At 36.7% G+C, this 25194-nt stretch overlaps 1 protein-coding gene across 2 annotated transcripts in view; it reads right to left on the bottom strand.

Annotated features, from left to right (window-relative positions):
• Window positions 1–2235: 2235 nt before the first annotated feature.
• TRPM8 (transient receptor potential cation channel subfamily M member 8) overlaps window positions 2236–25194 on the bottom strand; it is a 91020-nt gene continuing 68061 nt past the window's right edge. Inside the window, exons 18-23 of one of the 2 annotated variants that reach the window (XM_063317856.1) lie at window positions 15942–16113; window positions 12318–12495; window positions 11155–11345; window positions 7869–7968; window positions 6800–6833; window positions 2236–3160 (exon numbers count right to left, since the gene is read on the bottom strand). In XM_063317856.1, the coding sequence (XP_063173926.1) occupies window positions 3143–3160; window positions 6800–6833; window positions 7869–7968; window positions 11155–11345; window positions 12318–12495; window positions 15942–16113 (693 nt within the window). In that variant the 3' untranslated portion in view covers window positions 2236–3142. Of the gene's footprint in view, window positions 3161–6611; window positions 6834–7868; window positions 7969–11154; window positions 11346–12317; window positions 12496–15941; window positions 16114–25194 lie in introns of those variants that run through there. The other variant, XM_063317857.1, reaches the window with a different exon arrangement.

The raw sequence follows: 25194 nt of genomic DNA, 5'->3' as shown, positions 1-25194 counted from the left end.
TTTATGTTAATTAGATTTGCATGTAAAACTTGCTCAGTGTAACAGAGATCTCGAGCTGACTCTGGTGTTGGGAATAAATGGGAGTACCTTAAAGTATTAACAAGTAGATGGATATTTCAGGGTCAATCTTATCTGGGAAAAGGATGGGTAGCCCTTCAGTGTTGCATTCAAGGAAAATGAGGTTCAAACAGCAGTTGGAGACCTCGTCTTAATGAATTCACTAGGAAATGGGAGCTAGTTTGACTGACTCAGTTTCCAAGAGTGTATAATTAACCCATACCTTCTTGACAATTCAGTAAATCTAACTAATGAGACTTATGCATCTTTCTTTCTGTGTTGCATTATGTCGTTAGGGGCTTAACATTCATTTCCAACTTTTCCTTGCAAAGTCAAACTTTTTTTTAAAAACTTTATTTTCAAAATATAGATAAAAAGATGAAAAAGATTGAAAAAGAAAACTTAAAGTAAAAACTAAGAGGTACAGAAATAGAAAAGAATACATAAAGAGTCAAACATAGTTCATCTTTTCATTTTATTAATCAGGAATTCTCTTTTCAACTGCTGGTTAGTTAGAATGGTTCAAAAATTCATGTCTCCATTAATTCAGCTACTTATAATAATGACAAAAACAGTCCTTAATTGTGGTTAATTATGATCCACTTTATTATTTTTTAAATATACTTAATAGTAACATTTACAACCAGCAAGGAAATGTATTGATAAAACATCTTTACAGACATACAACATTGGAAGCATATTTACATGCAACTGTGGACATTTTTTAAGCAAATAATTTATATCCCAACTTTCAGGAGCTCAAGGATTACATAGCAGTGTTCCTGTTTATTTTGATATTTATTTTAATATCATTTGTATACTAAGATTTCATTATGTTCTTTGATTAACAAAGAGCAATGAGAAAGAAGCAGAATAAATAGAGCCCTGAAAATCAAAACAGAAGAAAAAAAATCAAGTCATAAATAAAGCTGAATGTTAACATAGTAAACTAAAAACAATTAAGATCTATTCTTTTAAAACATCTGAGAAACTAAAAGAGGTGTTTTCCAGGCACTGAAAAGAACCATAAAATGGATCCAGTTTAATCTCTCAGGTAAAAGCATTCCGCAAAAGATTTGCTGTATCTCATTTTGCTATTAAAATTATTCTGCCTTATTTGTTCTTCTAACATATTCTGTTCTTTCCAGTTAAAGTTAAAACAAATCTTATAATATCAATAGCCTCCACTAATGTTACTTCCCTAATACTAAAATTGATCAACATTTAAGTTCAGCCTCTTAAGAAAATTTAAGCAGGTACAAGGGAGGCATTTAAACTTTTAGTTAGTGTTAGTATATACCTTTCTTTAAAAAATCATCAGAATAATGCAGTGTCAGGGTAAATATTTAATGATTTGGGGAAAGTGAGTCCAGGGTCACCACCCCCTCCCCCCATCAGAACAGGACTCGGCAATTTCGAGGGGAAGGAACTGAGAGCTCAGTGGGAAGGACCCCGTAACGAGGAAGAGCCAGGCTAGTTCACACTTGTTGCCACTGTCTCTTCTTGCCAAAGCCCTGAACAGAAACAGAGCTTCTCTCTCCCTAGCTAGGAGTTATATTTTGACCCCCAAAAGCTATACTCCCAATTTCTAGTTATCTCCTCATTGCTTATAAACTGCACACCGAAAGAAGTCTAGTAACAAAAGCTAGGGGAAATTTCCATCATTCAGGGAATGTTTAGGAAAAGCTATGGCTTATTTTCATTTTTTGCTCCTACAAACAACTACTGTGGAAAAGGGAAAAGTGGAAGCGTTATTAATCCAGCCAAAACTCAGAAGGGCTTTCACTCAGAGACGCTCCACCTGCAAGACCACAGCAGCTGCCATGGTCCTTTGGGAGTTTCATGCCCAGCCAATTAATCGCCGTGGTTTAAATGTGGCAAAGGCAGTTTAGCAAAATTTCCCTGAAGCTTTGGCAGGAACCCTTTCTCCAGACTCCTGGGATGTGACTCCCTTTCTGCCATTCATCATTTGTTTCTGGTTGCTCAGAGGGTAATTCTGCCCTGCTCCTGCAGAGCAGCCCATTTGTTTCTCTGTTTACTTTTATCCTCCATTATGAAAAGCAAATATGGTCAAGGAAGGAGGAGGAATGGCCAGCAGGCCAGCTGACTTCTCCATCATTGGGAAGCAGTAGTGGCTAGAAGCTGAGAGTACTTCCCAAATGCTTTGGGGTGGGGGTGGGGGGGCAGCAAAGCTTCTATCACAGGCACAAGACCTCAGATTGTAAAAGGCACGTCACTTCCTAACAGAGAATTGTTATTTCTGAATGATGCCCCTCATTCCAAAAAATCAGCAATAGTTACAAGTTTTTGAGCAGAAGCTTGCCAGAGCCTCATGATGCAGGTATCTCCTGTATCTTTTACTCACTTACATACTTCCATTTACAATGGAATTGCGTCTGATAGAGAAACATGTCAATAAAGAACCTCCAGGATGATTGTGAAGGCGTGAAATGTAAATAGCTATAAGCTTACTCAGATAACAGAAGACAAATATAAATCAACAACCAAGTTTAGAAAACATCAGTATTTCCCATCTTTAATATTATCTTTATATTGAAAGATTGTACTGAAACAAATAAAATAATTAGCTTACAATTTTCTTGTAAAATAAATACAAGGAGTGTAAAGAAAAAAGCAAAGTGTCAGATTTAGCCCATGAGCTATTATTTGTTCATCGATGTAGATACCAGATGACATATCCTCTTGGATGCAATTTTCATCTTAATTTGTTACTGATATCTTTCAGAAGAGACTTCAAATCATTCAGCTTAAAAAACAATAACAACTTTGTAAGAGTGCAATAGGTTAATTGGAAATTACAATTATTACATTTCAGGCACAAGACTGATCTTGACTATTAAACTGAATTACAGAAAAGTTCATCTAGGAGTGCATTAACAATGCACTCCTAGATGCATTTACTTAAAGGCAAACCCAAAAAGTTTAACTGAACTTGCTCCCAGGGAAGGGTAAATTGGCTTGTAGTATTAATCGAAAGTTATATACCTTGGTTGCTCTCTGTAGCTTGTAGCTAAGTTCACCAACATTTGTTGACTGTGAAATTTGAATGTACCTAAATTTAGCTTTAGCTTCCATAAGCTGTCTTCAAAATTCAAAAAATGAATAAGGGTAAAAAAATAGGAGCTTGCCAAAGTTCTAGCAAGATTCTTTAAAATGTTCTAATAACTTCGTATCTTACATCACTTATGATACTATAACAACTATAAGAAGCCATTTATAAAGTCATTGCAGTAGACTGTAATTCTAACAACCCACTGAAGCAACTTAAGAAGGGATATTTTTTTAATATCTACATGAAACTACTGGGTGAGATCATCTGTCTCCATGGGATGAGGTATCATCAATATGCTGATGATACTCAGCTATACATTTCCATCCCGGGAGAAGTAAGTGATGCTGTGGCTGCCCTCTCCAGGTGCCTGGGGGCTGTTGGGGTCTGGATGGGGAACAACAGGCTTCAGCTGAACCCTGGTAAGATGGAGTGGCTGTGGGTAAATGGCCCCTTGGTTCCCAGGGATTTGCCATCTTTAGTTCTGGATGGGGTCGCACTGCCCCAGACAGACCCGGTGCATAACTTGGGGGTCTTCTTGGACTCACAACTCCTGCTCGAAGAGCAGGTGGCAGCCGTGGCCAGAAGGGCCTTTGCGCAACTTCGTGTTGTGTGCCAGTTATGCCCCTTCCTGGAGTGAGAGGCCCTTTGAACGGTCACTCACACCCTGGTCATCTCCCATATAGACTACTGTAATGCGCTCTACATGGGGCTACCCTCGAAGAGTATCCGGAAGCTACAGCTGGTCCAAAATGCGGCTGCGTGGATGATTGTAGGTGCTTTAAGATCAGCACATATAACTCTGCTGCTCCGCGAGCTGCATTGGGTGCCAGTTTGCTTCCAGGTCCAATTCAAGGTGTTGGTTATCACCTTTAAAGCCCTACATGGCATGGGGCCAGGTTACCTGAGGGACCGTCTCATCCCCATCACATCAACCTGCAGAGAGGGCATGCTACGGACCCCGTCTGCAAGAGAATTCCATCTGGCAGGGTCCAGGAGGCCGGCCTTCTCTGCAGCAGCTCCCGCCCTTTGGAACATCCTTCCCCCAGAAATGAGGTTAGCCCCCTCTCTTCTGGACTTCAGAACACAGCTGAAAACCTGGTTTTGTCACCATGCTTGGAGTGGGGAGAGGAAGAGCCATTCTTGGGGCTGGTTAGTTCCCTAGCCCTGCAGGGACCAGCCTTATCCCTTTATGGGCTGAATCTGCTCTTATTTGGATTTTATTGTATTTTATATTTATTGAAATATTGGTATTATTTATAATTTTACTGAATTCTAAATTGTTTTTACTGTGAACCGCCCAAGGTCCCCCATGTGGGGGAGATGGGTGATGATAAAAATATGATAAATAAATAAATAAATTTCATGAATATAAGTTATAAAGGCACCAATCATAAATTTAAAAAAAACGTTAGCACACAAATCAAATAAAAATATAAAACATGATAAAAAAACAAAGCCTAAATAAGCTTTTATGTTGCAAGTACACAAAGTACACTGAGGCTGCAAATTTAAGTGGTACATGCTAAAATGACAAAAAGTAATAAAGAAGTATAAAGATGATCTTAAACAATAAGAAAATATGAAACAAATAATGAGATTATGATTTTTTAAAATAGCAGTGCTGCAGGTATACATGGCTTTAGATGTAAATAGTCATTTTTTTAAAAAAAGGAGTATCCTATTTATTCCAATTATACAACTGGAGAAAACATTCCTGTTTCTTGGAAGCAGATTCAAGTTTGGATTATTTAACAAATCTTAAATAATTATATTTCTCTGAATTAATCAGGATTCTTTCCTGAAATATTGAATTAAAAGAATATTGAATATTATACATTATGCTAAATATACCAAAATCTAACTAACTTTGTTATCTTAAATTTTTAAAAAGAATTTAACAGAAGAGAAGGTATAAATTGCTATTGGAAATAGTATTTGGGCCATTTCTATAGCTAATCACCAGCCCAATTAGCATCAGTGGATCAGATTCTGTATTTTTTTCAGATACATGGGAATACCAAGCAAGGGTGTGCACTCTCATGTAATTTGTTCAATCTTATTATAGAAGTATTAACACAAAATATTAGGAAAAATAACAAGTGTTCAACCTCTAACTAGAAAAACAGTATCAATCAATATGCAGACAATATTTTTAAAGAAATCAGAGTAGAGACAGCTCAATTGGAGTTCGAGTGAAGTAACTGGCATGCAGTGCAGGTTTAGAAATTAACTTAGATAAAGAATCACAGAGACACTTCATGTAATTCATATCAGTCCAGCTGGAGTTAGATATATAGAATTATTATTACAGAGGACTGGCACCAAATAAAGCGTGTGTGTGTGTGTGTGTGTGTGTGTGTAAATAAATAAAAATAAATGCCCTTTCTCTAGAAGATAAAAATAAAACTCAAGTCTGGCAATATCTTTTTTATCATTACTTGTCAGAATATCAGTTCTTTCAATAATCTTGCTTTTGTTCCAAAATTTCTAAATTCTGTGGCTTCATAGTTCATATATTAGAAAGAATTCTTTTTACATTATAGGTATTATAAAAAGACTAGACAAAATGTATTGTATAAACAAAAGGAATATGGAGGTTTAGGCATACTAAATTTGAAATATAATTTTTTCCTTTCAAATTGGTCCATATACAGTGTCACCATTTTTGACAAGAATGCCTGATTAGACAGTATTTTGGTCAAAGAAGAAATTGGTTGAAGAAGCTGGGAAATCAGCAAGTCTTTCATCCTTGTTGATAAATCCTGCTATATTTCTTAATACACTTAAATTGATGTGGGAAAAAATCGCTGTTTGTCTGGAAAGTAATAAACTTATTTTGTTGTACCAGAGACAGGAATTTGCTTTCGCTGAAAAATTATTGAAACAACAAACAGTTTTGAAAAAAATGAATATAGTCAATTTTAGCCTCTATTTAGGAGGCTAAAATATTAATAATATTAATAATACTTCTAATAAAGAATTCTAATAAAAGCCACTTGGATTTTATATTTATCTACATTGTATTTTATCTTGGTAAATTGTTTATTTATTGGATTTTAGTGTTTATTGTTGTGGTTTAAATTTTATTGTAAACTGCCCAGAGTCCCTCTGGGGGGAGATGGGCAGTAACAAAATTTGAATAATAAATAATAAATAAAATAAATAATAAGGTGACCCAAGCCTCCACAAATGTCATTTTGGGTAGAATACTGAATATGAATGCTAACTTCCCTTTATGTATATTCCTAATTACGTTTGCCCCCCATATTTTTCTGGTTTTGTCTTAAGTTATTTTCCTTTTCAACTGTATACCATCAATATCATTTAATTTTTTATTCATTATACAGTACAGAGAAATAAAAATGCATTTTAAAACATTTATTCAAATTATACAATGATGACTCTTAAAATCAAAAAGTAACTGAAAATTAATCTTAAAATATTCAAATGTAATACTGTATAAACTTTAACAATGGTTCACTATGCATTTCAGCAATAAACATGCAATAAAGCCTCAATTATCCATGAAGCAATAAAAACTGAAAGAAAAAATATTCTAATTTTTTTCATTATTGTTGTGTACTTGGAAATGCTTTTGCAATATTTATGGGTGTTTCAAAACTCAAGCATAAGCGGTGCTTCTGCCTCCCCACCTCCCAAAAGCCATACCTTGGTTTCCAGTTGTCTAAATTGTTGGGCCATTCTGTGGAAAGAAATATAGCAGTGAGGAGGGTAGTTCTGATTTTAATTCTGGTCACAAAACAATTTCTCAAAATAAGTATAATTGGAGTAATAATCTTTGCATTTATCACATCAAATTAGATAGCTTCTCTAAATTAAATACAATGGAAAAAGGAATCCAATACCATTTCAGGAACTAAATTGAAATTAATCCTATTAATTAATAGGAATCATAAATGAACCATTTGTACTTTTCTGTGCATCATGTAACCACCCTGAAGTTTTGCATTTCATTTAGGGAAAAGGTTGTTGGCATTTGTAGTAATGCACCTATACAAATAGGTAATGTTATTAATGTTATTACTCTCCAATGCCACAAAAGAAGTGTAAGAGAATACAGACTGATCATGAATTTCAAGAGGGGGATGCCTTTCCTTTCTATAAGTATTTTCAGTATTAAAAAAGGTCTTGCAACTATCCTGAATTCCAGGGATGTAAAGATTCAACAGGAATCTTTATTCACGAGTTCATTCCACAGAGCCGCTGTATCATGTGCCAGTGAATCATGACGAAAGGGCTCAGATGCAAGGCATCTATGATCAGTTGCGAGCCTCTTTAGTTTTGCTTTTATGCTTACACTGCTAGATCACAAACTGCAATTATTAATACATCAGACAAATCCAACAGGGCATCTACAGTAATGTATAAATAAAAAACATAATAATCTTCATATTTAGGTTCACCTTCCTTCCACTGTTTTTAAGTAAAATTAATTTCATTTTTTACTAATAATTATTTTTTTAAATATTTAAATGTTTAAACATCCAAGATAGTATTGCGGTATATGAGACTTTTAAAAATTGCCATATACTACAAATCCCCTAAATGATCATCCATCTTTCTTCAAAGCAGAATCAATATACTGTATTTGAATCGATTTTTAAAAGATTTTTATAACTATTAAAATCTCTTTATAAACGTATTACTTATTTTCAACTTTGGATTTTAAAGCACAATGGAAACTGAACAGACTGACAAAGAAAGTAAGCTGACATACACTTCGGATGAGTCACTGGGTTTGGTATTGATTTTCACGAGGTAATTTTCTTTCATGACAGCTTCCCATGCCAAAGTTTCATTATCTTCATTTCTTGAACCTTCAAGATACAAAATCCATACCACAATGCACTAGTGGTGTCTTTATTGACACAAAAAACACAGATGGTAGGGATATACCTTGCAAGGGTAATCAAGACTTGTTTCAGCTCTACACAATGATGCTATGTGTTCTTACTCAAAAGGAAGTGTTTGCACTCTTAGAGGTCCAGGGGGCTGTATCCTTAACACAGCTTTACCCACACACACACAACCCCCACCTCCATACAGCTCCTTTAGATTGCTCTGTGTTCATTTGTAGAAAGTACAACAGATACATGGATAGATTTTTATTCATCCTCAATATTCACATTCCTATTTTCTTCAGTGATGCTTGCCATTTTATTTAGCCAAGTTCCATTTAATTATTATTTTGTATTTTTCATTAGAGTGTACATATTTTCATTGGTTAGCTCCATCTGATCCAGTTTTGAAAAATATTTTCCATACATAAATAGGTAAGTGCAGCCTAGACAACCATACTTTATTTGAAATGGTATAATTCAGTGCGTGATTGTACTGCTGCTGGGCTTCCATCTAGTCTTCCTATATTAGGAAGTTCGATATTATTATAATCTTAGCTAACCTATGGGGAAAAAGAATGTGAAACTAAGGCTAGTTTTAAATATAACATGTATGGAAAATATTAAGGAAGCATGGCAAATCACTTCCATAACACTGTCATGAAAACTGTATGGTTCTGTCTCTGTAGTCACAAGTCATACTCAATTTGAAGGCATCTTTATCTTTTACCTTCAGGAAAATGGGCATATACATGATTACACATGCCTTGTATCTTTACTGAGATCTCAGAAGCTTGCTTCATAAGCACGTCAGCAATTGTTGCGCCAGCTGAGTATTCCAGCACCATGTTAAAATTGCACTTGTTAGCACACTTTCAAGCGAGACATATATAGAATGTTGATCAGGTGTCATAGAAGCCTATCCCCACATAAGCAGGTATGCCTACCTTCATCCAACCCTCTTTCTGAAGGGTTGGATGACTAAACCTTATAAACTAAGTTTATAAGGTGTTACTTAGAAAGTATTGGATTCAGCATTCAACAAAAAACCATTTACTGCTAACACACATTACAGGAAGGCAGATTCCAACTGGATCTTTGAAAAGCACTTCAACAGTAGAAGCACTGAACAAGTGAGGTGGCGGGCTCTTCTTCACTGGGTATGTTCAAGAGGAGCCATCTATTGGGGGAAACTTTGAATTTGGATTCTTGCACTGATCAAGTGGTTGGTCTTGATGCCCTAAATAACACTTTCCAACCCTTATAATTGTATGATTTCATTGTTAAATATTTAGGCTTAACAAAATAATTGCTCTAATACGGAGAGGTATCTGCAGAATCCAACGGTTTTGTCTGAATGGCAAAACGAACATTGTGATGTCACAATGCAAGATCTGCCCCTTATGTGTGTGTATCATACATACATCACAACCACATATAAAAGGAGGGGAGCTTGCATTGTGATGCTTGTTTTGCCGTTTGCCCCTCTTGTGCTCCTCTTTAGATACCATGCAAGGATTTTTGAATTTTAGTAGTATTTTCTTCTTTGATTAAAAAAACGTTTTATGTTGCAAAGAAGAAACTGAGCAGCCAAGACACTGGACAAGATTAATCAGTTAAACAGTTAATTCCTGAAAACAGCAGTTTAAGAAACACTTTTTTGGAGGGAAGGAGTCCCTAGAACTACATTTAATTGATTTGAATGCTTAACTGAAGTAATTCTTACATATAATTCCTTACCAGTATGTGATAGTCATTATCACAGATTATGTATCTCTTTAATAATGAACACTAAGTACATCACTCTTGTCACTTTGGGCTTTTCTGCAAATTCATTATAGGATCTGTAATCACTGATGAGGTCATCATGGCTGCAGAAGAGATCTTCCTGTAGATTTTCATGAGGAGGAATGCATCATGCTTGTCAACAGGTGAATTGGAGAAAAATAATATGGGAGAAAGCCGGAGAGATGGAGTACTTTGGGATCTAAATCTGGCAGAATGGTACAGAAGCACCATGCCTGAAAGGGGCAAGTTTGGTGATGAACAAATCAAACAATGCAGGTTGTGACTAATACCTGAAGAATGACAAGGACATTTTCAGTTGCCCTGACAGAAATATTAGAAATGAGAGGCTGCAATGTGTACGACATGTAGAGTAGAAGAAAAGTGGCTCTCTTGGTGATTTTGACTGTTCCTCTTCTGAATTAGGTAACTAGCAAAGGACAAACAGATGACTTCTCCTGGAGCTTCAGGATGTATAAAAGAAGACCCTAGCCCTTGTGATATGTCGTATAAAAGCCCAGAATGGGATAACTTGGTCAAAAGCTGATTCTAGATAGGAACTGATACATTGTTATTTTGTAACAAATATATGTTACAAAAGCTGCCATGCCATACATTGAGAGAAAATGACAGAATGCAGAACTGTTTTATGGAATCATCCAAAGCTGAAGAAGGGAAGGTGATAGGATAATATCTCTATATTAACTTCCTGTAGATCAATAGATTCAAAGTGTAAATGCTGCTTTAGTGGTAGGATAATGGCAGCAACTAAAAGCAACCTAAAGTGAGATACATTTGGGAAATAATTCAGGGATTCAAGGTCCAGTGTATCCTCTGCAGTCTTTGTCCATTCAATTATCCTGCAGAGACAGACCCCTGACTATAATTCCACAATACCTTAGAACAAAGAGAACAGCTGAACAGAGGGTTAGGCCAGATTTCAACATGATAGCTTTGTGAAACAGCCAACAAAACCTATTAGATTATGTACAGACTCCATTTAAAAAGTGCTGGGGCAGGTACACACAAATAGGCAGGGAATGAATGGAATTGCCTCTCTCCTGCTTTGCTTTAAAACTCCACTTCCCACTCAAACCACTTCCACTTCACTCAGATTCTGAAGAAGCATCTGCCAAGGTCACACCTAGTTTTTCCATAGGGGCAAGGAGGAAGTATGCATGTGTGTGCGTGTGTATGTATGTATGTATATAAATTTTAAAAAGAGTACATAGTTGTTTCAAACATATTAATTCTCATAATAAAAGTATAGCAATATAGCAACAATTATCTGAGAAATCTTAATCCATTTCTTTAATAAAATGAATACCTCTTTATTTTGCTTCCCCTTCCACCATTTAGTATCCAATTAAAATAACTTACAGCAAATGGATGGTTCTCTATATTCATTTTTACAACAGCATTTAAAAAGTTTCCTCATCACCATGTAGATATAGGCAAAGATGACAAAAGGAAATGGTATAGCTAAACGGCTGCAGTACTCCTGAACCAAGAAATAGCGCTGGAACTTCCATACTTGGTCATTGTTTTCCTGAACTGTTCCAACGGTGTAGCTAAAAGAAAGATTAATACACAAAGGGATTAGTCCCATATTCCTTTTGTTTTGTTTTGTTTTTTACAACTGCTTTAGTGTTCTAATTTTCACCCAGTCCTTTGGCGAGGGAGAATGAGACCCCTCTCTTCTTCCTATCTGGTCTGTCACACTTGCCATCTTTTATTGATACTATTGTAATTTCTTTGATTGTTGTGAGCCACCCAGAGTTGTTGGGAGTCGGGCAGCATACAAGTTTAATAAATTATTATTATTATTAATAATAAAAAGAAACAGAAACAAGAAAATACTTCATGTACAATATTTAAACTCTTTCTTCCATATATTTTACTGCATTAGCAGAAACACATATAGTAGTTCACATTTAATTTGCATAGAAGTACTCAACTTACTAACAACAAAGTTCCTACTATATCAAATGTGAGCCTTAATTTCATCAGGACTGTAATATTGCATTTGTTTCAGCTATATTGTTCTTTCCCCATGGAAAACATCGAAAGATAAAACTGGGTTTTCCTGTTCATATTAACTTTCAAGGAGTTTTTGTAACGTCCATTTCTCCTGTAATTATGTTGATTATGTTTCTTCTTTAATTTGGTACTTCTGTGCAAAGTGCGGGAGTTAGGCAAATAAATACTGTATTTTAAAATGGGGTTACATTTATTTTGAAATTTGATACTTTTGTCACAGTACTACTTTACTAATTAGAATTACTGCATTGCTGTTTTCATTGTTCCATTTATGTCCTAATAGTAGTATGCAGCAAAAAGATGAATATAATAACTTGATTTGAAATTATGCTTCCCATATCAGCAAAAACCTGTTGCTAATTCGAGTGATCTAATCTAGCTTATTCATTTACAAATAAACAAATAAATAAATTATAGAGCAATGGAACTCAGCTTAAGGAAGACTTTAAAAGCCAACAATGCTACCTCTTTGGAAATAGGAAGCACTCCAAGGTGATACATACCCAAACATGGCTATTAATAAATTAACTAAGAGGATATTGGTGGACAGCATGTAGATGCACACTAATGGAATAGTGATCCATTCGGGGAAGCGGGGGAGGTTATTGGAATCCACTTCTACACACAGAGGCTTGGATTCATTGCCAAGGAAGGTACAGTGATCAAAATCATATGTGGTACCTATCATAAAATGAAGAAATAGAAAACAATACCAAAATATCAGAAGAACAGTTATATTTTGATACATATTCATTGATGTGTTAGCAGCACATGTTTTTAGCACCACCAGAAATACAGCAATAATTATTATGTATTAAATTTGTATTGCACCAAATTATTCTGACTCCTGGAGGCCTACAACAAAATACAATTCTATTAAAAACACCAGGAAAAAAACGCAAATATAATAAAGCACTCATGATAAGAAAAGAAGAAAAATATTTAAGAATTTAATCCAGAATCTCCATACTGTAACCAGCAGCATTCACAGGGGTGGTCAAATGTGTCAGCATGCTATCATGATATAAGCCCTGCCACTTTTGTACATGCATTATTGTATCTCTCTCTCTCTCTCTCTCACACACACACACACACACTCAAAAGAGATGGAGTTTGCACAAAGTGGTATAACAGTTTACTGCAGTTGGAGATAACAACAGACATTCTGTTCTATACATGGTGTCATGTTCACTGTTTCAATGTATCTTAAACATCGTAACGTTTCCCATGCCATGGCACTGATGTGTGTTTCTGTTTGGGAGGGAGCTGCTTTGCAACCTTGTACCAAGCTCTGTATGTGGAATCAGGGGAATGGAAAGTGTTTGGGTTATCTTGCCTGTTCAAGGACTTTTCCCGCAGACCATCAGGAACCGTTAGGAGCACCTGTGGATATGGACTTGAGAAGATTCAAAGGGGGAGGGATTTCATTTTCACCGGGGGGTTTTAGTTTGAATTTGCCCACGCTTTTAGTATTCTCAGCTTTCTTTGTGATCCTGCATGCTGTTAGTAAATCAGATATCCTTGAACTTCTGCCTGTGAGTCTGATGATACTTTAGAATAGGCAATCATTACACATGGGGAAATTTGTGAAAAGTTTAATTGTTAGGTGCTAATTTTACTACAATTTTTATTTTATTTTATTTATTTTATTTTTATATCCCACCTTTATTGATAAAAACATCAATAATTCAAGGCAGGGAACATACCTAATACTCCTTCCTCCTCCTATTTTCCCCACAACAACCCTGTGAGGTGAGTTGGGCTGAGAAAGAATGACTGGCCCAAGGTCACCCAGCCGGCTTTCCTGCCTAAGGCGAGACTAGAACTCACAGTATCCTAGTTTCTAGCCCGTTGCCTTAAGCACTAGACCAAACTGACTATTCCATATTTAGTATAAAAATGGCTAATCATTGTATTGGGATCCTGGTTTCTATAGGAAACATCAATCAGAAGAGGAGAGTTTGGTTTATTGATGAAATTTTACCTATCCACTGACTTAAAAAATGTTACTTTAATCTCTTGTCAATTTGTCAAGAAAAAAATTACCAAGCACCTGCCAATACGGCTTTTTCTTGACCACCTCCCTGCTAATTAGATATCGTGATAGACAACCAAGATCAGGGGCATGTGCCCTTGCAGGTGTTCTAGTCTAGATGCGCTTTAGCTGCCCTATCTGGCTTCGTGGGGGAAGGCAGAGGGCAAAGCAATTGCTTTGTGCAAAGCAAAGTATCCTTCTCTCAGTCCTGTATCCTCTGCAATTCCCTGGTCTGACTCCAAGATTGTTCTCCAGCTTTCCCCTTTCCCCTTCTGAGCACAACTGGCACAACCACCTCTGCTTCAGTCACGCCTCGCTTTTCCTAATGGGGGAAGTGACAAGGTAGCTGAGCCTCTTAGCTCAGAGCAAAGAAAGGGGTCTGTGCAGGACCAAAAAGGACATCAGCACTCCAGGCACTAACTTGAATGGAGACCTTTGGCTCCTTCTTTCTGTTTCTCTGTGCAGCAGAGTACAGACCAGGAGCAACTTATCCATTAGGCACAATAGGCACAGTGACCAGGAGCCACAAAAAAACTTTTTTTTTAAATCAGAAAGAATAAACATTGAGTAGAAGTCCTAAGTCCAATAAAAATGAAAGACAGATTCAAGCAGTGAAGATGAGTCACTACCTTTGTCCAAGGATCTTGAGATCAGTCCTTGATGCTGTCTAGTGTAAATTCACTGATCAAGCTCATGTGAACAATCAAAAGAATGAAAGTTAAAGAAATGCCAGGCTTTTTGAAAAATACCCTGGGGATAAAGAACTATTCCAAGGTTGCAGATGGTTAGTCTGGCAAAAACCTCCAGCTGTGATTTAGATGCAGGCTTGAAGCTGGCTATGTAAAAACTTCTACTTGAAAACATTTCTGCCTTGCATATAATTATTCTTAGATTCATAAACTTACATTGATTTTCTTTTATCAGGCTTCTCAGCGTGACTCCTGGAATATCATAGCCTGCTTTGTGAATGAACTGCCAGTTTATGCTTACAGGAAATAGGCAGAGGTGGGACTGCATTTATGGTCTACAGGAGTTTGGCTGTGTCCTGGGATGGATTAGGTAGTATACTGTGCTCAATAGCTACACTGTACTTGAGAAAATCCCTATCTTCTCTCCTCCCCTTCCCCAGGTGATCTCTGAGCCTGGACCTATCCTCTTCTCAGGTTCATAGACTGTGCTGGGAAGCATCTTTTATAAAATTCCTGTACTTATTTGGAACTCTGAAAGATTTATACAAGTAGAAAACTGTACACTGCAGCCCACCCAGCACATAAATTGCAGCAGAAATGGGAACAGTAACAGGACAGGTATTTATCCCTTCAACGCTTCATTATCATGTGATGCAATTAGGGCAGAGCTTGGAGGCAGAAGTCAGGGGCTCCCTCAGCACTATTAGCAGGAAAGCTCCCAGGGGCAGTGTGTCTGGCTTAGCATATTTTGAACCAAAGGAAATAATAGATGTTGCATCCGAAGCATCTTACACAGCCCTGCCTATCTAGCATTCCTGTTCCTTTCCAAATTGATTAAGAGGGGCTGTTCTCAAGCTCCTAAGGCTGATGCTCACTAACAGACTTTGCTTATCATTCACACTATTGCATCTAGTTCCTGAATCAGCAGGCACTGAACTAAACAGCTGAACTTCACAATTAAATTTTAATCTTTAAAGAGAGTGTAACATTTGGCTTCATCATAGTTGAGGCTGTCCAAATCTTGAAAGGGTCAGCAAATTTCAGCCATTTAAAAATCTTATTCAAATTTTTTTTACTTATTGTGCCTATACAGTACCATTTTGCAATCTGAAAAAAGTTGTTCATTCCTGATCCAGTCATTCAGCATATTTTTCTATCAGTAACACTACTGTCTAAACCCAACACAAAAGGTATTTCTGTACATTTATTTACATAGTTTTCACTCTAGTTTCCATAATTCTAAACTATCACCAAGCATGATTATAGTTTTCTGGAGGGAAATGAAATGTCCCCCCACTTCCCCCCTCCCCAACCAAGCAAACCACAATGACAAAAGGAAGTATGTGTAACTGCTTCCCAACTACTCCAACCCCTCATTGATTATACTGTAGTTCAATGGATACCATCAATATCAGAAGGATAGTGGCCAAACATTGCAAGGTAAGGCTCATAGATGACTGATCGGAATATCCATTCCCAGCGCTGTTCATTCTTTCGCAGGATCCCTTGTCTGGCTACACCAAAAGCCACCATCCACACAGCAAAGAGGAACAAGAAGAAGAAGACATCTATCAGCTGCAAAAGGAAACATTTAAAATATAAACAGAACTATCATGTGGTCTTTGCTAAAAATCTCAGAATTGTATTTTAGCCTAAGGGGAAAAGTTTTATGCCAAAAGTACACTCTTCTTTACAAAGTCAATATTTATACTCTGGAATCAATCTGGAAATGGACTAAATAAGCTATATAACAAGAATATGTTTTAAAATAAACATTGAAGCTGTTCAAATAGGCTTTGTAGAATTTCTCAATCAATACAAGCTATCAGCACTTAGAGAACAGCTATGGAACACTTCTGATAAGACAAAAAGGTGGTACAGATTTATGCAATTTGTTAGAGCAGCCAGGCCTTCTGCCAAGAACTCATGGCTACCACAGGTCAGGCATACTTAGCAATCTTTATACTGGGTGTGGGCAGCCTTTACAATTTCAATTGGGTCAGCCAAGAAAGTCCATTCTTAACATCTGGAAGGCTGAGAGTTGTTGTGAAACTGGGATTTTATTAAGGCTGCATAAACACTGAACTCAGAGCACATCAGGATAATTCACTGTAGTTTTGTTTTAGTCAAGGTGGGATAGATGGTTCTAATTTCCTCTGTCCTTGATTCAAAATCCTTCAGGAACTCTGCTTTTCATACATATAATTGGAAGTATAGTTTCCAAAACAGGGGATATAATTGTCTCATTTTCTTCTATGTTGGGAATACCTAAACTTGAATATTGTATCTCATTCTGGTACAGTATTTAAGGAAAGATTCAGAAAACTGGAAGGATTATCAGGAGAGCAGAATCTAAAACAGGAACGTTCAGCTTTGAGAAAAGAAGACTAAGGAGGGATTATTATATTATGACAGCACTCTTCAGAAAGGATGTTAAAAGAAAAAAAAATCATTTCTCCATCATTTCCAGACTGCAGAAAGGCATACTTCAATTGAATATTAATGAAGATTTTATGGAACAGTAAGAAAATGGAACGAAGCACTTGGAGAGATGGTGATGTGAACACACGGGTTGTGTTCAAAGAGGGAGGCTGGGATGTTTTAATTTGGTTTCATGCACTGTGAGCAGGACTTGATGGCTTAAATTACTACTCCAACTCTATTATTTGATGCAATTTAGTATCAATGCTGAAGTCATTTTTCAAAAGTATTTTGATTATTGCTCTCATAGAATACTTTTGAGGAAAGAGACAGGGGAAAGAGGTGGAGTGCTCTGCCTTCAAATCAAATGACACCAATATTATATACACCCTGACTAGGAGTTGGCAGTAAATCCTAACATTTCCTGTTTTTATATAGTTTAACTCTGCTCCAAGTTAGGACTTAATCTATAATATATAAAAACATCTATAATGTATGGTATTCATATACCACCTCATAAGCAAAAAAATATTTTTAATATTTTGGAAATGACCCTTGAATACACCACTTTTAAATACTTGGGAATTAATATATCATTAAGAGAGTACTTATAGTAAAACTTAGAGAAAACCTCAGTGTTATTTTTTTGTAAGGAACATATGGCTAGGATATAAATAAAGAGGGTAAATTTTGCCCATCCCACAACTGGTCAGCAATTTATAGCTAGTGGATCTTCTAGGGCTAAGGAAGTTGCTTTAATTTTAACAAATACCTTTAATCAGCAAAATGTTAAAGTGAAGAAGGACCCAAAGGGCTGTTCCATTTTTGTGAAAGGTAAACATAATAATATTACACTTTGGCTTCCATTTACTATGACAATAGAAACCCATACTAATTTCTTTACTCTACCATCTCCTAAAATTGCCTAAATTGTTGTAGATAGAGATTTCTATTGTGTTGCAGATGTCAGATAAAAATTTGGTTCAAAATACTGTATATTTTGTAAACAAAAACAGATTGCTTACAAAGCTATTTATTCAATTCTTTCTAACTGATATCTGAAGGAAAATTAATCCAACAACTAAGGAATAAATCTTCAGCAAAGGATCGTTACCTTGTTGTGGTGCTGGAGCTTGAGCACTGCAATGATGCCATGAGCTAAACCATGAAGGGCCACGCAAGATCAGAAGGTCATGACAGAGAGGTCAGACTAAATGCGATCCCTGGGGAAGGTAATGGCAACCCACCCCAGTATTCTTGCCGTGAAAACTAAATGGATCAGTACAACCAGAGATATGTTGGTATACCATCGGAAGATGAGACCCCCAGGTCGGAAGGTGGTCAAAATGCTACTGGGGAGGAACAGAGGATGAGTTCAACTAGCCCCAGATGTGATGACGCAGCTAGCTCAAAGCCGAAAGGATGGCTAGCGGCTGACGGTGCTGGTGGTGAACGGCGAATCCGATGTTCTAAGGATCAACACACCATTGGAACCTGGAATGTAAGATCTATGAGCCAGGGCAAATTGGATGTGGTTATTGGTGAGATGTCAAGATTAAAGACAGACATTTTGGGCATCAGTGAACTGAAATGGACTGGAATGGGCCACTTCACATCAAATGACCACCAGATCTACTACTGTGGACAAGAGGACCACAGAAGAAATGGAGTAGCCTTCATAATTAATAGTAAATTGGCTAAAGCAGTGCTTGGATACAATCCAAAAATGATAGAATGATCTCAATTTGAATTCAGGGCAAGCCATCTAACATCACAGTGATCCAAATATACGCCCCAACCACAGATGCTGAAGAAGCTGAAGTAGAGCAGTTCTATTTGGATCTGCAGCACCTACTGGACAACAGACCTAAAAGAGATGTTATTTTCATCATGGGAGACTGGAATGCTAAGGTGGGCAGTCAAATGACACCTGGAATTACAGGTAAGCATGGCCTGGGAGAACAAAACGAAGCAGGACATAGGCTGATAGAATTTTGCCAAGACAACTCACTCCGCATAACAAACACTCTCTTCCAACAACCTAAGAGACGGCTTTATACATGGACTTCACCAGATGGACACCAAAATCAGATTGACTACATCCTTTGCAGCCAAAGGTGGTGGACATCTATACAGTTGGTAAAAACAAGACCTGGAGCTGACTGTAGTTCAGATCACGAACTTCTTCTTGCACAATTTAGGATCAGACTAAAGAGATTAGGGAAGACCCACAGATCAGCTAGATATGAGCTCACTAATATTCCTAAGGAATATGCAGTGGAGGTGAAGAATAGATTTAAGGGACTGGACTTAGTAGATAGAGTCCCGGAAGAACTATGGACAGAAGTTGGCAGCACTGTTCAGGAGGCGGCAACAAAATACATCCCAAAGAAAGAGAAAACCAAGAAGGCAAAATGGCTGTCTGCTGAGACACTAGAAGTAGCCCAAGAAAGAAGGAAAGCAAAAGGCAACAGTGATAGGGGGAGATATGCCCAATTAAATGCAAAATTCCAGAGGTTAGCCAGAAGAGATAAGGAATTATTTTTAAACAAGCAATGCATGTAAGTGGAGGAAGACAATAGAATAGGAAGGACAAGAGACCTCTTCCAGAAAATTAGAAACATTGGAGGTAAATTCCAGGCAGAAATGGGTATGATCAAAAACAAAGATGGCAAGGACCTAACAGAAGAAGAAGAGATCAAGAAAAGGTGGCAAGAAGACCTGTATAGGAAGGATAACAATATCGGGGATAGCTTTGACGGTGTGGTCAGTGAGCTAGAGCCAGACATCCTGAAGAGTGAGGTTGAGTGGGCCTTAAGAAGCATTGCTAATAACAAGGCAGCAGGAGATTGCCAGTGATTTAATGCAGAAATTTTATGAACCTGGGAGTAAAATCTTAAGACTAATAGCAAATAGATTAATGAAAAAGCAAAACATAGAGCTGGATACTTCATTACAAATGCTAGTGGCACTAGAATAACTAACTTTAATTCTTTGGTTAACTTTTATTCCTTATTATTTTTATTCATCTTATTTATATAGCTGCCCATCTTATAGAAACGTGACTCTAGGTAATGTACAACAAAACCAATAATAAAATCAAAATATTAAAACAAGTACAATTAAAGATATCAACAATATTATTAATAACGAACAGTAGAGAAGAGTGATGTTAAAAGCAATGCAGCCATCTCGTTAGATCACTGTTTCCGTGAGATCCCCAAGCCTGCTGACACAGCCATATTTTGAGGGCCTTCTGAAAGGATATCAAGGATGAGGCCAATCTCACCTCGGTGTGTGTGTTTGTTAATGTATAACCCTCAGATCCCATGGAATTCCTCAGATCCCATGGAATTCCATAATTATGGAATTTAGTAATTATTTTAAAAGGTGTGCATTTCACCATTACAAGACCATCATAGACAATTCTCCCTTCACAAAAGAGGCACAAGAAATTATCTAAAATTTAAGAAGTCATAAATCACCTGGCCCAGAGAGCTTCTCAGCCTTGTTTTATAAGAAACTGGGAGATACTTTAATTCTAAAATTAGTGATTCTTTCAAACTTTATCTTAAGGGGGAACTTAATTCCAGAATCATGGATACATTCTAGATCAACCCTTTTACACTAAAGAAGCACTTGAAGAAATATTTTTCAGGTCTCTGGGAACTCCTGAATCTACAGCTCATGCTACAATGTTCATTTTTTTTAATCATGATTTCTTGACAAACCCTAGTGTGGGTCATACTAGACTGACCATGGGTCTTAAGACCAATAAAGATAAAGAACTGGTAGAGTCTTATCATTGCTTATGCTTATCAAGACTTGCTGAACCAAGATTTAAAGATTTTTACTGCCTGTTTGTCAAGAAGGCTAAATTCTTTTATAAGGTATTGTATAAATTCTGATCAAGGAGGGTTCATCAAAGGCAGAGAGACTGCAGATCCAATTCATTGCATTTTGAATTGTCTGCATTATAGTAGCCCAAAACTCCCTTAATTATCCTCACTTTAGATATTTTTAAAGCCTTTGATCGACTGCCATGGCCTTATTTGATTATTGACAGAACACCTTCAAATGGGAACTGGATTTATTAACATTCTTAAACAAATGTATAGTAAATCTTTTGCAACAATCTGACTAAATTTTTGGTTTACCGCATCCTTTGCCATCACTAAAGCAGGGATGCCCCTTATCTCCTATTATTTGTACTTGTCACTGAACCTTTAGCTCAAGCTATTGATGCAACCAGCTCAGCAGAGGCCATTTAATTTACAGTACCAAACATAAGATCAGCCTCTATGATATTGCCCTGATATTAGCCAGTCCTTTCTGTGCTGTTCCTGCCATACAAGAGGAACTGGCAAAATTTGGGGCTGTCACAGGTTTAAAAATAAGTATCTCAAAATTCAAATTGTTGTGTTCTAGAGTTGGGCCAAAATTTCAACACAAATTTTTAAAGTCCCTAGTATCCCCCAAATACGTAAACACATACTAGTAAAAAAAAAATATTTCAGCTTGGTAAATTGAATTTCATCCCAGTAATAAAATCTATTAAAATGAAAATTTGGAAATGAGACAAGTGAGAAATTATCATGTTTCAGATAAATTGCTGCCTTTAAATTACCATTTTTAAATTAATTGCTACTCCCTCAATTTTAAGTTTTACTTAAAATTGAGGGAGTAGCATCCACCTTTATCAACCCTGTGAAAATGGCAGAAATTATTCCTTACCTTTATACTCTCTAGGAAAAGATGGAGACTATGTGATAAAGCATAATAATAATAGTAGTAATAATAATTTAAAAATCTAAGAATAGGTTTAGAATGCCAGATTAAACTTTTATTATATGGCTTTTCATTTATGAAATGCTGCATAAGCAGAAACCAAAATGGATTGGAATGGAGGCTCCAGAAAAATACCTCTGGGATATTAAAAACTTCTCACTTCTACCAGACCCTGTTTAAATATTTCTTCAAAGCTAATTTGAAAATATGGACAAAATGGTTCCCTTTCCCCTCTTATTTTTAGTCATCCTAAATTCCCTACATCTGTTTCTTTATTTTACAAGCCACGGGCCAATAAGTAATCATATAGTCTGAAGGACTTCAGGCAATCCAATTAATATGGAGTTGATAACTGATAAGCTAACTCCTCTAAAATGTGCTTGGCTGCACCATTTTACAGTTTAAATATTTCCATTTTAATTAAGAAATGAAGGCCCAAGCAAACAGATCCTTGATAAATTTTGAATCATAGCTATTGAATCCTCCAGATTCATCTAAAGGCCTTATTTTTAAATTATGTAATATTATTATGGAATAATGTATTAGGCCATTATTGGTTTGAAAATGGCTTGGGAAAAGGATTTCCAACAAGAGATTAATGACCAACAGTAAAATAAAGAATGGAAATGTGGCATCTTTGGCCCAATTTAAGGATTTTTTTTTTTGTAGATTGTATACGACTCCTTACATATTAGCATGTATGAGCAAGGAGAACACCTCTTTATGTTGGAATCATTGTGAGAAAAAGGGCACATATTTGCATCTGTGGTGGCCTTACCCCATGTCTTTATCTCTTGGTCTGAGATGAGGAATGTGCTTAGAAAAATGGGAATTTGAAACCATCTCATTGACCTCATGAGAATACAGGTCAGGAAGTCACAGGATGGACAGAACATGGTGGAACAGACTGGCTCCAGGTTGGCAAAGGAGTGAGACAAGGCTGTATACACTCCTCTTATTTAATCAAACTATATGCTGAATATATATTAAAGAAAGCTAGATTGGAAGAAGATGAGCATGGTTTTAAAAGTGAATAACATAAATAAATAACCTGCACTACTCTGATGACATTACTCTATAACTGAAACTGCAAAGAAACTCCGAAGTCTAGTAATAAAGCTCAAGGAGCAGAGTGAAAAATTGTGACTAAAACTGAATATAAAAAAGACCAAACTAATGACAACAGGTACAACAAACAGCCTTAGAATTGATAATGAAGATATCAAAATGGTAGATAGCTTCTGCCTGTTAAGATTAACCATCAACAGTAAAGAAACAAGCAGTCAAGAAAGATGCCTCAGACTAGCCTTTGGTAGAACAGCCATGAAGGCCTTGGTAAAAATGCTGTGATGTGTCTATACCTACAAAGATCAGAATAGTGCAAGCAATGGTATTCTCTGTGACACTCTAGGAAAGTGAAACCTGGAGTCTGAAGAAGCAGGATAGGAAGAGCATTGACACTTTTGAACTTTGGTGTTGGAGAAGAGTCCCTAGAATACTGTGAAGAGCCAAGAAAACAAACAAATTAAACAAATTAACCAGAATTCTCACTAGAGGCACAAATGACCAATCTCAAATTATCCTACTTTGGACACACAATGCAAAGATCTAGCTCCCTAGTGAAGACTCTAATGCTGGGAAAGGTGGAAGGAAAGAGAAGAAGGGGATGACCAGCAGCAAGGTGGATGGATTCAGTTACAGTGGCGATCAGTGCACCATTGGAAGACTCAAAAGACCAGGTTAGGAACAGATTTATCTATGTTGTCATAGATAACAGATTTATCTATTACTTATGCAGAAGATTTATCTATGTGGTCATTAAGAGTCAACACTGACTTGATGACACATAATCAATCAATCAATCAATCAACCAACCACAGCTTGCATTGTTAAATATATTATACCAAGAATTAATGGTATTTTTGTTTACTACAGCTAGAGTGTCCATAGCTAAACACTGGAAAGATAAAATTGTGAAACTGGACCTCTGGTTTCAGAAGGTCTAGCACATTGCCATAGCAGAGAAGCTGACCTAAATTCTTCAACTGTTCTGGTCAAGTTAAAGTTAAAGCCTTGTCTAAATGGCCAGATTTTGTAATAAATGGCCAGAATAAATGGTTTATGTAAATCAGGGAAATCATGACTATTTTATGCCAACTATATTAACAGGTAGGAAGAATATTAAGGATTGTTTGATTTGCTTTTCTTGTGTTGTTTTATCCATATATGTATATTCATGGTATTTTAAAATAAAAAAATAAAAATCAGTTGCATTATCTTTCATCACAGTCATCATCCTTAACCGTTTGTCTTGTGATCATAAGCAAGTGTTTTTCAGAGCTAGATCTAGCTACCCAAGCTCTACAATCAATGACGATCTAATGAAGATGACAGTACATCTACAAGAATTGCTCCATAGCTCCAGAGGAAGCTTCTTAACATTTTCTCTGGAGCAGAAGCTGAGACCAAAGTTCGGTGGTATAGCTGTTAAGACATTAGTTTAGGAGTGAGGAGATCTACCTTCTGCAACAGAAGCTCACTTTGGGCCTCTCACTGTTTCTCAGCCCAACCTATCTTAGAGGGCTGCTCTTATAGGGATAAAAATAAAGGCAGATACTACGTAAGGTCAAGACAGCTTGCATGGTATCTCCCTTCATTTTAATCCCTATAAGAGCAACCCTAGAGGAAATATAATTAGTCAATCAAAGTTAATAGCTTCAGATTCCCAAATCTTCCACAGCTTCATGGGACCTAAGAAAAAGATGCTGATCTGAGATCAGGGTTCACCTCATGTGTGAAAAGGCCTTCATTTCTAGTCATCTGATCATTTCTTGCTATCTTCCTTTGGACATGTTCCAGTTTGTTTGACCAGAATTAGACACAAGATATGTATAGGGTTTAACCAGCATCAAATGCTGCACATGTTCCCACTTCTCATAACTCTCTCCCGCTTTCTCTGTCTCTCCTAATTCTCTATTTTGTTTTTTTTAGAGTTGCATTTTTTTATCCTGTAATGTTTGAACAGAAACTAAAGGCAAAAGCTATACAGAATGTTGTACTCTTATACCCACATTTATTTATTTATAATATTTATATGGTTGCCCAATTCAAACAATGAGACTCTTGGCAGCGTAAAAATCAAGAAAAAAATAAAAAATAAAAATACAGGTAGTCTTTGCTTACCGACTGGCCCCTTAAAGGCTGTTTGAAGTTACGATGGTACCCCAAAAGTAGATTTCTGACTGGGGTCTGAAATTACAACCTTCACAATGCGATCACATGACCAAGATTCAGCCATCCCGGAAGCGGCGCCCATTTTGGCTCACGTGTCCGCCCTTTGGAACCAGAAAGTCCTCCAGGCTTACAACGCTGGATTTCTGAGGCAGTAGGCCTGGTCACGTGATAGCACTACTTCCTGTGATTTAGCAGCTGGCAGAGGGAGGCTTG

This window comes from Candoia aspera, chromosome 1 (genome assembly GCF_035149785.1).
Source record: "Candoia aspera isolate rCanAsp1 chromosome 1, rCanAsp1.hap2, whole genome shotgun sequence".
Classification (NCBI taxonomy): Eukaryota; Metazoa; Chordata; class Lepidosauria; order Squamata; family Boidae; genus Candoia; species Candoia aspera.
Note: the sequence above shows the minus strand (reverse complement) of the source record. Positions and strands in the feature narration are given on the sequence as shown.